Genomic DNA, 14,898 nt, shown 5'->3' with positions numbered 1-14,898 from the left:
TTGATGAGTGAGAATGAAATACACAAAGGAATGGGTAGAGACACTGAGGGAGAAACAGACAGGAACAGAGAGAGAGCTACTGAACCAGAGACAAGACACGCAGGAAGTGAGACAGAGTGGGAACCAGAGATCTAGAAGGCAGAGAAGTAGAAACAGAGGAAATCAGACCCCTCCCAACCTTCCCCCTAGCCCTTCCCAGGGATCCAGTCTGTGTTGGTGGGGGAAGGGGAATGTCTACGTCCCTAGCTCAAGGTGGCCCTAAAAGAATGTGTGTGTGTTTGCACGCGCACATGTGTGAAGGTCCCTGGGTGGTGCTAATGGTTTGTGCTGGACTACTAATCTAAAGGTTGGCAGTTCAGACCCACCCAGGTCACGGAAGAAAGGCCTGGTGATGTTCTTCCCTAAAGATTACAGCCAAAAAAAAAACCCATGAAACAGCTCTACTCTGTAGCACGTGGGGTTGCTATGGGTTGGAATTAACTATACAGTGAGGTTTTTTTTTTGTTGTTTTTTGTTTTGGTTTGGGGTGTGTGTGTGTGTTGGCAAGAGGGGTGGGACTATGGAGTGGTTATACATGAAAGGGTATCCTGGGGGTGTGGGGGTCTGCCCCTGGCTTCCCTCCTCACCTCCTTTTAAAGGCCTTTTGGTCAAGGGCTCTGCTTCTTTGGCCCCATGATCTCATCCTACCAGCCCACTCTCAGGCAGGGAAAACTGAGGCTGCCTTCTACAGCCTGGCCCAGGGTTCCACTGTTCTACCATTCAGCCTTCTGGGGGCCTTTCTGTGGATTTTCTCGACACTACTGTAGGGTTGCTATGAGTCAGAATCGACTCGAAGGCAATGGGTTTGGGTTTTTTTTTGGTACTCAAGGCCCGTCAGTTTCCCAATGACACCTGATCCTAACCCAGGGCAGGCCATCTGGTCAAAACCCAATGTCTTACTCAAGCCAGATGATTTTAAGGTCTATTTCTTTCCCAATGTGGGTAAAGTCTGAGGTGGGGATGGGAGAGATAGAAACCTGACCCCAACTCCCTGCACAGGGCTGAACTTTCCAGCATCCTCACCTCCTATCATCCAACCTTACTTGTACTCCCCGTGTGATGGGGGGCTCACTACTTTTCAAGACAGTTTCAAAGTTCTAAACCAACACTTCGCCTTCTGACCAAGCAAGATTTCTCATTTGAGCCCTGGTTCCCAGATACTCAAAGGCCTTTCCATGAGGTCATGTTCTTAAGGTCTTCTGGCTGATTTTAAGCTCTCTCACCCACTTATTGACATATCACCCTTCTTATCCCTCTCTCCAGGGTGGGCCAGGCAGTATCCTCTGAAAATGAAGGGTCAGCAATTTAGAAGCTGAGGGCCTCCAATGGTCCAATCCAAGAGAGTTATCTGAGGTGTTATGTATTAGGGCTGATATACACTAAGTAAATATTGGCTATCATCATCATCATCATTATCCTCCAGCAGAACTATTCATCTTTCAATACCCCACTTGGTTTTATCACCTGTCCTACACAGATTGAGCTCTTAAAATCAAAGAGCTGGGATTTGGCATGCATTTGACAAATTTGCAAACAGACCCCCAGCACAGCCAGGCCTTCCCCAAGGTCCTTCAGCATCCAGGTGTCTTCTTCCTTGGCCTGTCCAGTTCCCGGGCCCAGCCTCAGGCCCGGCCAGTACGGCTGAGGAGTGTGCAGACGCAGGCAGTGTCAATTCGAATCCATCGCCAGCCCACACGGCCCTGGGCATCAGCGGTCAATGCCCGCACGTAGGACTGTTTGGCCTTGCACTCAGATACCCAGTGTCGCCGGTCTACACCCCGGCAGCCCGCGCCACCCCCACCAGGGTCACCTTCCTCAGCGTTTTCCGCCTTGCATCGGGTCTCAAAGAAGTACTGGCGGAGGGGGCTGCCGCCAGCTGCAGGCACCTCGCCCAGCACCTCCACCTCACGCCCACGCAGGTCCACGGCTGTCCGGCGGTCTGTCACCCAGCCACTGACTGCATCGCACACAGCCAGCTCACCCCTGCGACTGGCAGGTGCTGTCTCGCTCACCCCGCGGCGACTGCGGTTGGCTGGAGTGCCCCCAGGCTCCCCAAAGGCCCCAGCCTCCAACACAAAGAGCAAGGGGGGCCCTGTGGGGGCGCCCCGGGACAGGGCTACTCGAGGGGACAGGAGGTCCCACTCAGGGGCCAGAAATGGGGGTAGTGGTGTGGGTGGGGGACGGGGCTCTGATGGGATGCTGGGGAGGAGGAAGAGGAGGAGGATGGGGAGAGAGCTGGAGGGGTGGGGGAGCATCTTGCTGAGCACCTGAAGAGAGAGGGGGAGCTGGGGTTAGAGAAGACTGCAAAAGCTGGGAACCCCAGGGAAGCCTGCATGTCAGAACCATGGGGAGGCCCTTGTTCTAGAATTTTTAAGGACCCTATATTCTGGGACTTGGATAATACCCAACTTCTAAATTAGTAATAAATATTCTATTACTATTACTAATACGAGGAGTCCCCGGGTGGTGCAAACAGTTAAGCTTTCAACTTGAAAGATTGGTATTTTGAACCCACCCAGAGGTGCCTCGGAAGAAAGGGCTGGCAATCTGCTTCTGAAGGGTCACAGCCCTGAAAACCTTAAGCAGCTCAGTTCTACTCTGCATCGCCATGAGTTGGAATTGACCCTATGGCAACTAACAACAGTAATAATAAAAAACAAATGAGGAAACACAGGCTCAGAGAGACTTGTTACAGGCACCAGGTCACACAGCTAGCAAGCGACAGTGACGGGACTTGAACCCACCCTGGGCAATTTCACTTGCCCATCTTACCTCTATAACCCTGAGGAACCCCAAATCCTGCTGCTTGGAAGAGGTGTGAGTTCCAAAATTTTGAGAAAGGCCAAGTTCTGGGATCCTGGGAAGACCCAAGTTCAGCTGAAAACTGCCACTAACACGGCAAGACACTCCCCCTCTCAGGCAAGGACTCCGTTTCTCTGTCTGTGAACTAGACCCAGGACTGGGAGATGCTGTGGGGGGTGTGGCTACTGCAGTTTCTCTACAATATTCTAGAAGCCCGTGGATCTGGGAAAGGGTATCCCGGAGAGGGCTGGGAAGCAGGGGGTGGTTACCAGACCTGTCAGCACCTCCTCCGCCTCCAAGCTCCCGGGCTGGGGGCCCCCAGGCTCCAGGGGGCCCCTGTGGGGGACACAGTTGGCCCCCTCCTTCCTGACATTTCAGGAGAAGGAGGGGGCAACCACCTAGGGAGAAGGAGGAACAGGCAGATTGGATAGACAGGTGGGGGGAGGGATGAGACCCTGATATGCCTTTCCCTGCTTTCCTCTTACTACACAAGGTACCCAGGAGTTGGGCCGCCCCCTTCCCAGAGGCCCCTTCCCTGCCCAGGTGATGGTTCCTGGCTGGGATGGGGGGAGGGGAGAGGCAGCGGATGGAGGAGGCTGGAAAAGATTACATCCTCCTCCCCGGCCCATTCATCTCCCAGACTCGGCGGGGGCGGCGCGGGCCGGGCCTGGACACCCGGGTCCCTAAGGGCCCTGGGTCCCCGAGGCTGCTTCCTGGAATGTTCCCTCCTCACAGGACAGGCCAGGGCCCGCCCAAGACTTCTACAGTACATACCTGGAGTGGCTGCTTGCCCTGGCGCAGAGATGGGAAACGGAAAGGGTGGGGTGTGAAGAGGAGCGCATGTTGCCCCAGCCAGGACCAGGAGTCCCAGCTTCCACCCCCCTCATCCTCAGACCCAGGGGTCGGGGGGCCCCAGTTCCCTCCTCGCTCAAACTCAGGAGTCCGAGTCCCCAGGCCCTCCTCTCCCAGATCCTGAGTTCAGGCCCCCGCTCCCTCCCCTCAGACCCAGGATCCAGGTCCCCGACCCCTCCTCCCTCAGACCCAGGAGTCCGGCCCCCAGCTCCCTCCTCTCGTGTACTCAGGTGTCCAGGAATCCCGGACCACTCCTCCCTCAGACCCAGGAGTTCTAGCCCCAATCTCCCTCCTCCCTCACACCAGGGAGTTGATGGGCCCGCAGGACCCTCCTCCCTCGGGACCCAGGAGTTCTGGTGTTCAGGTCCCTCCTCTCCAGGTACTGAAAATGCAGACTCCCAGGCCCCTCCTTCCACCAGACGGTTTGGACTGAAGGGCAGGACTCCTGAGACCCTGCTGGGGGGGGACGCACTGGATATCCCGGACACTGCGCTCCTGCCTCAGTTTCCTCCGCCAAGCCCCGCCCCCACCGGCCCCGCCCCCTCCCCTCCCCACCCGGGGGCAGGGCGACCCGGACGCCGGCATCCCGGGGGCGGAGGCGGGAGGCTCTTACCTGGGGCGCCGTCCTTGGCTCCTCGGCGGCCCCTGGCGCGGCGGCGGCTCCACCTCCCGCTCGCTGTCTGCAGGGCCGCCCGCGCCCGCCGGCTCCGCGCCGCACACGCTCGGGAGGGCCCGGGGCGGGGGCGGGGGCGGGGGCGGGGGCGGGGGCGGGCCATCGGCGGGGCGGGGCCGGGGCCGACTTCCACTCGCGCCGGACCGCGGGAGCCGGGCCGCTAGCTCGCACGCGGCGGTTCTCGGTCCCGGGGGCAGTCCGGGCCCCCGGCCCCCCGGCCCCCTCCTCCCTCTGACCCAGGAATCCCAGCCCCTTGCGCCCTCCTACGTTAGACCCGGGAGTCCGGGCCCCCAGCTGCCTCCTCCCTCAGACCTGGAAATCAGGGCTTCCCCAGCCCCAGTTCGCCTTCCCTCATAATCAGGAGTACGGGCCCCGGCCCTCTCCTCCTTCAGACCCGGAAATCCGGGCCCCCCAGCCCCCTCCGCCCCCAGACCCGGGAGTACGGGTCCCAGCACCCTCAGACTCAGAAGTCCAGGACCCCAGCCCCTTCCTCCCTCAGACCCAGGAGTTGGGGTCCCCAACCTTCTCCCTCAAAGTCAGGGGTCCAGGCACTCAGCCCCCTCTTCCCTCAGACTGAGGGGTCTGAGCCCCCAGCCCCCTCCTTCCTCAGACTGAGAGGTCTGGGCCCCCAGCCCCCTCCTTCCTCACACTCGGGAGTCAGACCCCAGCCCCCTCCTCCGTCATATCCAAGAGTCTGGGCTTTGAGATTCTTTTGCCTTCTTTTGCCAATTTAGTGTCAATGCTGGGGCAGATTCCCACCCTCTGCTCACATCCCCACTTTCCCAGGAGCTCCGTGCCAGACATTAACCAGCTGGACTTGGGCAGTGATAAGATCCGAGGCCCTGGGGGGCAGTGAATGTGGGGGGCTCTCCCACATGGTCCTCTATCCTGGAATTTCCTGGGTGGGGACTGTGGAGAGGGTCGTCGGGCCCTGAGCTCAGCCAAGAGAAATTGCAGGTAGTATGGAACTCACATAAAGGTGTATTTCTAATAGAATGACCTGCTTAGAGAAAGAGTGGATAGTGAACGATGAAGGCAGAAAAGGGGAAAGGCACAGAAATAAAAAGTGACAGAAACCAAGACAAAGAGTGGAGACAGAGTTTCAGGGAGAGGGGGACAGAGACCCCACGAAACCCCAAGAAAGATGAAGTTGGAGAGAGCCCCGGGACAGTTATACCACAGGGCCGGTCACCCTACAACACCTCCACCCCGGGACTCCACTCCCCTCCCCCTGAGCTATTTTCAGGAGGAAAGCTGACACCCGTCTTGGGGGGTCATCCCGTACCCCTCCCTCAGCCTAAATATAGCATGGCAAGGTGGCAGGAAGGGTGTCCCCTAGTTAGGGTGTTCCCCTCTCCACCTCCTCATCCCAGCCAAGGGTGCATAGAAGGCGGCTGCAGTTGTTTATTGGAGCTGGGGGAGGAGTACCTTCCCAGCCTCTGGGTCATCTCCCTGACCTCAGCACACTTTCCCTCATTCCACCCCCTACCACAGGGGCTCTGTGTAAAGTCAGGTTTCTGATGAGGTAGCAGGGCTGAGTTTTCAAAGAAGGATAACAAAAATAGTGGGAGGGTCTCCTCAAGCTCTGCCCTGCCCATAGGTGTCTGTTCCTCTCTTTCTCTGGGTCTCTGTCCCTCTTTCTGAGTCTCTCTGTGCCTTACTCTGGGTCTCTGTCCCCTCCTCTCTGGTCTTTGTCTCCCTCTCTCTGGGTCTTGCCCCCCCCCACCCCGGATTCTGTCCTTCCCTCTATCTGGTTTCTGTCCCTCTCTCTCTGGGTCTGTCACCCCTCTTTGGGTCTCTGTCCCCCTCTCTGAGTCTCTGCCCACCTCTCTCCGGGTCTCTGTCCCCTTCTCTCTGGGTCTCTGTCCCCTTCTGTCTGGGTATCTGTCTTCCTCTATCTCTCTGGGTCCCTGTGTCCCACTGTCTGGGTCTCTGTCCTCCTCTCTCTTGCTCTGCCTCCTCCCCTTGAATTGCTACCCTTTCTCCAGGTCTCAGTCCCTCTCTGCATCCACCTCCCTCTTTGGGTCTCTGTGCTGGGGTCTTCACTCTAAGCATCTGCTTGTCTCTGTCACTGTAGGGGGTCTGTCTCCATTTCTGTCTCTAGACATGACTTCCTTTCTATTTAAGCAAGAAGTAATTACCTAAAGGTTATACTATTTACAACCTTTACCAAAGTCTTCTCGTTATCTGTACCTTTTTCTCTCTTTCTCTGTATAAAAAAGTGGTTGGATTAAATCAGTCGTTTCCAAATGGAATTCCTTAGCTGCATTTTGAGTTGCCAAGAAGAACTAGAAAGGATGTGTGTTCCTCCCAAACCAGTTCCTCTCTGACATTTCCCACTGATGCCTCTAAATAAGATTTCATTTGACCAAATTAAAGAAGGGGGGGGGGAAGGGTAATTATATCCAAAAACAATGACAACAATACTCTGTAAACCACTGGATGAGTTTAATAAATTAATACAAGTCCTTCGATTGATGCCTGGTACGTAGGAAGCCCTGTATGTGTTAGTGATTATAACCATCGACATCACCATTATTATCATTGTCCTCCAAATGCCCTTTTTGCTCTGAAAAAATTTGGCTTTGCCACCTTAGGTAACACCCCTCCCTCTGTGCCTCAATTTCTTTATCTGCCAGAAATGAGGCTACTGAACTTGAGAGGCCATGGGTGTCCCAGGCGGATGGGGGCATGTGGAGTCAGGCAGCCTGCCACAAGTTCCGGCCCTGGCGACTTGCTCTGCGACCTTGGAAAGCCTCTCCCTTTCTCTGACACTTGGGTCTCTCCCCTGGAAAGCAGATGAGATACCCAGTGTGGCTGACAGCTTTCCTGAGCTGTGGGGAGATTGGGCGACAGACCCTGGTGTAGGATCTCTTTATAGTTTTGTAAAATCGAGAATCTGTGTCTTTCTCTTGGGTTTAGGGGTATTGACTTTTTCTGCCTTTTCCTCTTTTGGTTCTCTTTCTCTGGGGCCTCTATGATCTGTCTCCATCTCTGGGTGTCTGTCATTCTCTGGTGCATGACACCCCCCTCTGGGTCTCACACCCCCCTCTGGGTCTCTATCCTCCAAACTTGGTCTCTGTCCGCCTCTCTCTTTGAATTTCTATCCCCTTTTTTCTGGGTCTCTGTCCTCTTCTCTCTGTCTGGGTGTCTGTCCCTGTCTCTCTGGGTCCCTGTTCCCCTTTCTCTCTGACTGTCTGTCCTCCTCTCTCTCCAGGTCTCTGTTCCCGTCTCTTTCTAGGTCTCTGTCCCCCTCTCTCTCTGGGTCTTTATTCCCCTTTCTCAGGGTCTCTCTCCCTCCTCTTACTCTAGGTCTCTGTCCCTCTCTCTTTGGTCTCTGTTCCTCCTCTCTGAATTTCTGTCCCTTCTTCTCTCTCTAATTCAATACCTCTGTGGGTCCCTGTATCCTGCTTTTGGTGTCTGTGCCCCCATCATGTCTAAACAGGGTACAAACAGTATTCTCTCCTCTCCCTCTTCCCGTGGCCCTAATCTCCTTATCTGAGAGCAAAAATGCAGAGAAGGACAGATAGAGAAGGGTTTTGAATGGCAAAACAAAGCAGGTTGTGTGAATGGAAGGAGTGTCCACATTTCCCTGGTTCACCCAGCGCCTCTCCGGATGAATAGCTGAATCCACAAATACAGAATCCAACCTTGCTCCCTTATGGAGTTACGCTGGCTAAGCCAGTTGGCATATCTTCTCAGGGCCCACAACGCCATGCTTACTCCCCCATCCATAATTCCTCCCCTATGTTGTTATCCTTGGGTCCTGGTGCTACAGCTAAATCCTAAACAACTCAACATGGCCCTACAGAACTCATACATACATACAGTAAAGCTCAATCCAACATTCCTACAGGACTCATACAATGACACACTCAATGTAATTCAAGTCAATCATATGACCCTACTGAACTGGCCCTACGAGACTCACATGATTATACCACTCAATATAGCTCAACTCAGTTGTGGCCCTGAAAGACTTCCATACACATAACTCTACACTACTCAATCTAACAGAACCCTAAAAGACTCACACAGGTATATCTTCCAATCCACCTTAGTCCAGGGTGACCTAGAAAGCTCACACTGTATCACTTGACTTTTCCTATTTCTACATGACTTCGCAGAACCTAAAATAACACGGCCCTAGAAGAATCATAAAGCTGAGCAATTGCCAACGTGTGTCAATCCAACTCAACAATGCAATGTGTAACCATGTGATCAATCGCAACAGTGCCATGGGTGACCACCTAACTTAACCCAACATGGCCCTGACCAGAGACAAGACCTATTGCTGTTGAGTCGATTCTGACTCATAGTGACCCTATAGGACAGAGCAGAACTGCCTCATAGGGTTTCCAAGGAGCAGCTGGAGAATTTGAACTGCTGACCTTTTGGTTAGTAGCCTAGGGGACTCAAAACCACAGAATCTGCACAATACAGTTTGACAAGACTCAGACTCACAATCCAACACAACCCAACATGGACCTAGGAAATTCATACAACCATATGACCAAACCTATCTCAACTCTACCCCAAAGAGCCCCACAAGCCTTGCATAACCCAATGCAATACAAACCAATGGAGTCACCTACACAGAGATGCAACAATTCAACTGGACACAACCCATTGCCATTCATTGCCACCTAAGGAGGTCCTCACCAAACCCAAAACCAAACCCATTGCTCTCAAGTTTGTTACCACACAACTCCAAGACCCAACAAGAATCTGTGTTCCCCCACTCAATACCACCTAACCTACTTCTTCCTAAACCCAACCCCCTCCCCCTGGTCTTTCCCTCTTCCCTTCCCTCCCTCCCTCCAAGGAGGTGTGAGGTTCCAGAGGCCTCAACTGTCCCTCACACTTCAGTGACCAGGTGTTTCCCAGGGGGGGACCAGAGTGGAGGTGGTAGCTCAGGCACCTCTCCATCCATTAACCCCCCATTGGCTTTGCCCTCCAGTATGCCACAGGGCTGTGTGTCCACATGGCTGAACATCCCTTCCTCTTCGCCCTCTGTCTCCCGGTGGTAAAAGTAGCTGAAGTTGGAGACAATGACTGGAACAGGCAGGGAAATGGTCAGCACGCCAGCGATGGCGCACAGAGACCCCACAATCTTGCCACCCACAGTGACGGGCACCATGTCTCCATAGCCAACTGTGGTCATGGTGACCACTGCCCACCAGAAGGACTCAGGGATGCTGGTGAAATGGGTGTCCGCTCGGTCGACCTCAGCAAAGTAGACTGCGCTGGAGAAGAGGACCACACCAATGAAGAGGAAGAAGATGAGGAGGCCCAGCTCACGCATGGAGGCCCGCAACGTCTGGCCCAAAATCTGCAGTCCCTTCGAGTGCCGGGAAAGCTTGAAGATGCGGAAAACACGCACCAGTCGGATGACTCGCAGGATGGCCAGTGACATGGCCGGCTGGCCCACCCCCCGCTGCCGGGCCAGCTCCGTGCCCAGTGCTACAAAGTAGGGTACGATAGCCACAAAATCGATGAGGTTCATCACGTTCTTGAAGAAGGCTGCCTTGCTCGGGCATGTCATCAGACGCACCAGCAGCTCGAAGGAGAACCAACAGATGCACAGTGTCTCCACCACAAAGAACGGGTCATCGAAGGGCATGCGGGGCAGGGGTCCAGGCACCAGGTTGGAACCATTCAGCCGAGCAGGAAACTGCAGGGAGGAAGGGGTTCAGGGAGAACCAGGCCAGGGCCAAGACACAGTGGGACAGCCATATTCGATGTTTAAATATTCAACCTCTTCTCTACAGACTAGTCAGTAGCCTCCACCTCAAGGCCCCCAACAACCCCGCTGTCCCAGACTCCTTCCAGGACCCCTGGGATAGAGGCTGGAAGACCTGACCTTACCTGGTGTGGCTGGACCTTACCTGGTGTGGTAGACCCTGCCCCTTCACTGGCCCTGGCTCCCTAAAGGATGCTTGAGAGGGATTCTGCATCGTCCCTTCCAAACCCCCGCTGCCCCAGCATTGATTTTCTAGTTGGAGGTCCCGCCCTGGCCCTGCCTCCCTGTGCCCTGACTTTCCTGGCCCTCCCCTGCCCAAGCCCAGGCTGTAATGGTTATAGATCCTCTCTGCAGGCCAAACCCTCAGAACCCCCATCTCACAGCCCTCAGCCAGGGCTCCTTGGGGATCGGATCCTCCTATCCCATCCCTAGGCCCCATCCTTCTGCCTTTAGCTCCCTCAGCTTGCTTTCTCCAGGCCCAGTTCTCAGTGTCTCCAGCTCATTCTTCAGACTGGTCGCTGCCAGCCTCACAGTGCCCCCATTTTCAGGCCCTCCTTTGTCTCTCAGGTTCGATTCCTTAATGTTTCTGTCCCCCTCCCCTGCACCGCACCTGCACTGAGGGCCTTACCCTCCATAGGCCTTGTTTCTCACCTACCACTTCCCTGCCTTCTGATAGGTTAGGTCCTCCTACTCAAACATTCAGGCTCCGCCCCTATTAAGTTATACCTTCCCTGCCCCCAACCCAGCTTTTAGCGGTGAGGTCCAACCCTTGTCTCTGGGTTGCTCACCCCTCACAGCCAACTCCCTGCCCTGCCATTTGATTGGCCCCCGATGTACTGTCCACCCTCAAGCAGGCCCCGCCCCCCAGAAACCCCGCCTCTTACCGCCCCTTGCCCCGCCTTATGATTGGCCAAGCCCTCCCAGGCCCCCTGGACCCCGCCCAGGTTCTTCAAAACCCCGCCTCTCTCCGCCCTGGCCCCGCCCCTCACCGGGCCAGCGGCGGCCACTGCAGCAAGCCCCGGGCTGTCGCGGTCGTCGCGGAAGTCGGGCAGCGTCTCGAGGCAGAAGACAACGATGGAGACGAGGATGACCAGCACGGAGACGACAGCCAGCACACGTGCGGCCTGCGAGCTCTCGGGGAATTCGAAGAGCAGCCATAGCTGGCGTGCGAAGGCACGGCGGGGCAGAGGGCGCTCGGGCGGCGCGGCGCAGCCCTCGTCCTCCCGGAGGCGCGCTAGCGCCGCTGCGCCCAGCCCGTAGAAGGCCACCTCCTCCAGGAAGACGTCGAGCGGCACGTGCGCCGGACGCCGCAGCCGCCCGCCAGACTGGTAATAGTAGAGCACGGCGTCGAAGCTGGGCCGGTGCCGGTCGAAGAAGTACTCGCGGCGCGCGCCGTCGTAGAAGCGGCTGCGGCGCGCTGGGTCCCCGAGAAGCGTGTCCGGGAAGCGGTCCAGCGTGCGCGCCCGCGTCTCGAAGCGCAGCCCGGCCACGTTGAGCACTACCCGCTCGCAGCAGCCGCACGGCGGCGGGCACCGCGGCTCCATGGCGGGCACAGCCCCGGCGACCCCGACGGACGTGTGGCCCCGCCGCCCGGCCCGGCCCGGCCCCGCCTCGGCCGTCGCCGCCGCCGCCCCAGCCCGGTGTCCGGTGTCCGCGCGTAAAAATAGCCCTGCGGTCCGGCCAGGGCGCGGGGGAGGGGGCGTCGTGACCCCTCTGGGCAGAGGGCGGCCGGGCGCCCTCTACCGGGGTGCCTTCCCTGTGTCCCCCGCCCCAGCCGCCGCCGCCGCGCTGCACCCTCTCGGAGTCTAGCCCACTCTCGGGGCCGCTTTCCTTCCATCTCTGTATTGGTCCGGACCTCAGTCCTGCGCCGGAACGGTTTTCCATATGTCTCTCGTCTCAGCGTCTCTTGCTGTAAGCATCTTGAGTCGCTTTGTGAGAGTCACCTATTTTCACGTCTCTCTGTCTCAGCCTCTGTGCATCTCTATCTCAGTCTGTCTCATCGCCCTGGGTCTCTATTGATGAATTATCTCTGAATTTCGTCTCTCTGGGGGCTTGTGTGTGTCAGTCTCTGCGTCTCGATGTCTCTGCCTCTCTAACTGGCCTGTTTCTCACTTGTCTCTCTGGGTCTCTGTCTCAGTCTATCTCTTGCCTCCGTTGGTTTCTGTTTCTCTCATCTCTTAGGGTGTTTGTTTCTTCTGAGTTTCTTCTCTCACATTATCTCTTAGCTCCCCTGCGTCTCTGTCCCTGGTTCTTGTGGGTCTCTGGATCTCCCCTTTAGATCTCTTTCTTCTCTATCTCTGAATTACTGTGAGTTTCTGTCTCGAAGCCTCTGGAGGCCTTAGGGTGGCTGAGGTCAGATCCCTGAATCCCTCCAGGTGTGTGTGTGTGTGTGTGTGTGGTAGGGGGATCTCTATGTTTCTGTGTGTCTATCTATCTAGGTCTCTGCCCTATTTATTTACTTTTTGTCACCAGGTTTTTGTGAGTGGTCCACCACTGTCTTGGTGCTTGCCCGACCTGGGCGTCTGGAAACGACTGGACATGTGCCCTGTCTCCTCCCCGGGCGTCTCACTTGGATTTTCTGCACGATTTTCTGTGACCCAGCAGGGTCTGAGCTGTAGCCCTGAAGGGTGTGAGAGAAGGCCTGGCAGGAGGTGGGCCACGGAGATGCCGCAGGGTCACTCGGAGGGACCAAAGGGCAGGCAGCCGATGGCCTTCCAGCTACTGATGTCTGGTGACATTGCATAAAAATAGCCCTGGGGCTTGGGAGAAGTGGTGGAGAGTGCTTACCCCGGACTGCAGAGAGTGAGGTCCTGGGTGCCCTCTGCAGCATTTATTTAAAAAAAAAAAAAGTTGCCATCAGGTCACCCTTAGCTCATAGAGATGAATTCTGGCAGTCTGACTTTCTCTTCCTGTCTACATTTCTTTCTGGGATACTGTGTCCTCCTCTCTCTAGATCTTTGTCCTTCTCACTCTGGGGTTCTGTCCCCCTCCTCTGTCCCCATTCTTTCTGATCTCTGTCTCCTTTTTCCTCTTTTTTCTTATCCTCTGCTTCCCTCTTTGTGGGTCTCTGAACTCTATGTTTCTATTGTACTGTTGCAGGGTAAAATCTTTCATAAACCAATCCCAAATTCCCACAGTGACCCCGGGCCTCTTCCTTGAGCCAGTGGCATTGTGATGGGGTCGGGTGTTTCTGAGTGGCTCCTCCTCCCACCCAGCTCTCTACACCCTCAGTCTAACCAGGTTCCCATCCTCCTCCAATCCCTAAACCTTTCCCTTCTGCTTTCAGGAAGTCGTGTCTGTCAACACCTGTATCCCCCACCTCTGTCTGAGAGCCTAGCTTCCTTTACCCTCCTGCTCACCTTCCTTCTCCCTGAAGACCTTGCTTCCCTGAAGCCCTCTCTCTCTCACCCTCCTACCCGTGGGCCTGGAGGTTGGACAGATGTCTTTCTTGCTCGTCTTTGACACTTCTAAATTCTCTCTCCCTTCCAGACATTTCAACTCCTTTCAAGCTCAGGGTCTCCACAGACACCTCCTTGAAGGTGTCATCTCTTCACCTTCTGGCCACTGCTGTTTGTTCATGGAGCAGGCTCCTTGTCTGTCACTCAAAAGTACTGTCATGATTCTTAGTAATTTTGATTATCCACATAGATGATCCTTCTAAAATTCATCGTGTAGCAGGTTGTCTTTTCCAAAAGTGGCCACAATCGTATTTCTTGTCCGACATAGTCATCTAGAACCTTGCCACACCCCCATCATGTGGAATCTAGGTTCCTTCCCTAAAACTGGGTGAGTTTTGGTGACGATCTCACCTAAGACTACAGCAGAAGTAACACTATGTGATTTCCAGTGTTGGATCATAAAAGGTGATACAACTTCCACCCCACTCTTTCACTTGGGACACTTGTCCAAGCCACGTGGCAAGAACCATGTGGAGAGGACATGAGCTGTTGGCCCTTGGCCCTAGCTGAACTCACATCAACTTGCCAGCCATGTGAGGGTGCCACCTTGGAAGCAGATCCTCCAGCCCCTGTTAAGCCACCCCCACTGATGCCATGTGGAGCGGAGATCAGCTTTCCCACCAAACCTTGCCCAAATCACAGATTATGAGCAAAATAAATGATTCTTGTTGCTTCAAGCCACTCAGTTTTGGGGTGGTTTGTTACAATGCGGTAATATAACAGTAATAAAAATAGCAAACCCATTGCCGTCAAATCAATAGTGACCCTATAGGACAGAGTAGAACAGCCCTAAAGAGTTTCCAAGACTGTAATCTTTATGGAAGCAGACTGCCACATCTTTCTCTTGAAGAGCTGTTAGATGGGTTTGAACTGCTGACCTTTCCATTAGCAGCCAAGCACTTAACCACTGTGCCACCAGGGCTCCTTGATAATTGCAACAGTGAGAGTGTGGTCTCTCAGAACCCTGATCCCATCACATCCATTCAGCAGTCTTGCCCTCCACTCTACCTCAGCCACCCACTTTTTAAAATAATTAATTTTGTTGTTGAGAATATACAAGCAGAACATAAGCCAATTCAACAATTTCTACATGTACAATTCAATGACGTTGATTTAAAATAACTGCTTTATTGTGATATATAAGTCACATACAGTTCACTGGTTTTAAGTGTGCGATTCAATAGCTTTTAATATATTAACAGGGGGCAGTGTTGGTTCAAGGAGCCCTGGTGGCACAATGGCTAAGTATTGGGCTGCTAACTGAAACGTTGGCAGTTTGAACCCACCAGCTGCTCCACATGAGAAAAGACCTGGCAATCTGCTCTCCTAAA

At 54.9% G+C, this 14,898-nt stretch overlaps 2 protein-coding genes across 2 annotated transcripts; both read right to left on the bottom strand.

Annotated features, from left to right (window-relative positions):
- Window positions 1–1,651: 1,651 nt before the first annotated feature.
- Window positions 1,652–2,443, bottom strand: NTF4 (neurotrophin 4). Its single transcript, XM_010586513.3, has one exon. The coding sequence runs from the start codon at window positions 2,292–2,294 to the stop codon at window positions 1,662–1,664; it is 633 nt and encodes a 210-aa protein (XP_010584815.1). The 5' UTR covers window positions 2,295–2,443; the 3' UTR covers window positions 1,652–1,661.
- A 4,347-nt stretch (window positions 2,444–6,790) lies between these two features.
- KCNA7 (potassium voltage-gated channel subfamily A member 7) lies at window positions 6,791–11,668 on the bottom strand. Its single transcript, XM_064293997.1, has 2 exons — window positions 11,099–11,668; window positions 6,791–10,040 (listed from the first exon to the last, which is right to left on the bottom strand). Exons 1-2 carry the CDS (start codon window positions 11,651–11,653, stop codon window positions 9,225–9,227), a joined length of 1,371 nt encoding a protein of 456 aa, XP_064150067.1. The 5' UTR covers window positions 11,654–11,668; the 3' UTR covers window positions 6,791–9,224.
- Between the last annotated feature and the right edge of the window lie 3,230 nt (window positions 11,669–14,898).

Source organism: Loxodonta africana, chromosome 11, assembly GCF_030014295.1.
Source record: "Loxodonta africana isolate mLoxAfr1 chromosome 11, mLoxAfr1.hap2, whole genome shotgun sequence".
Taxonomy (NCBI): domain Eukaryota; kingdom Metazoa; phylum Chordata; class Mammalia; order Proboscidea; family Elephantidae; genus Loxodonta; species Loxodonta africana.
The sequence above is the reverse complement of the archived record's forward strand: the minus strand, read 5'-3'. Positions and strand labels throughout refer to the sequence as shown.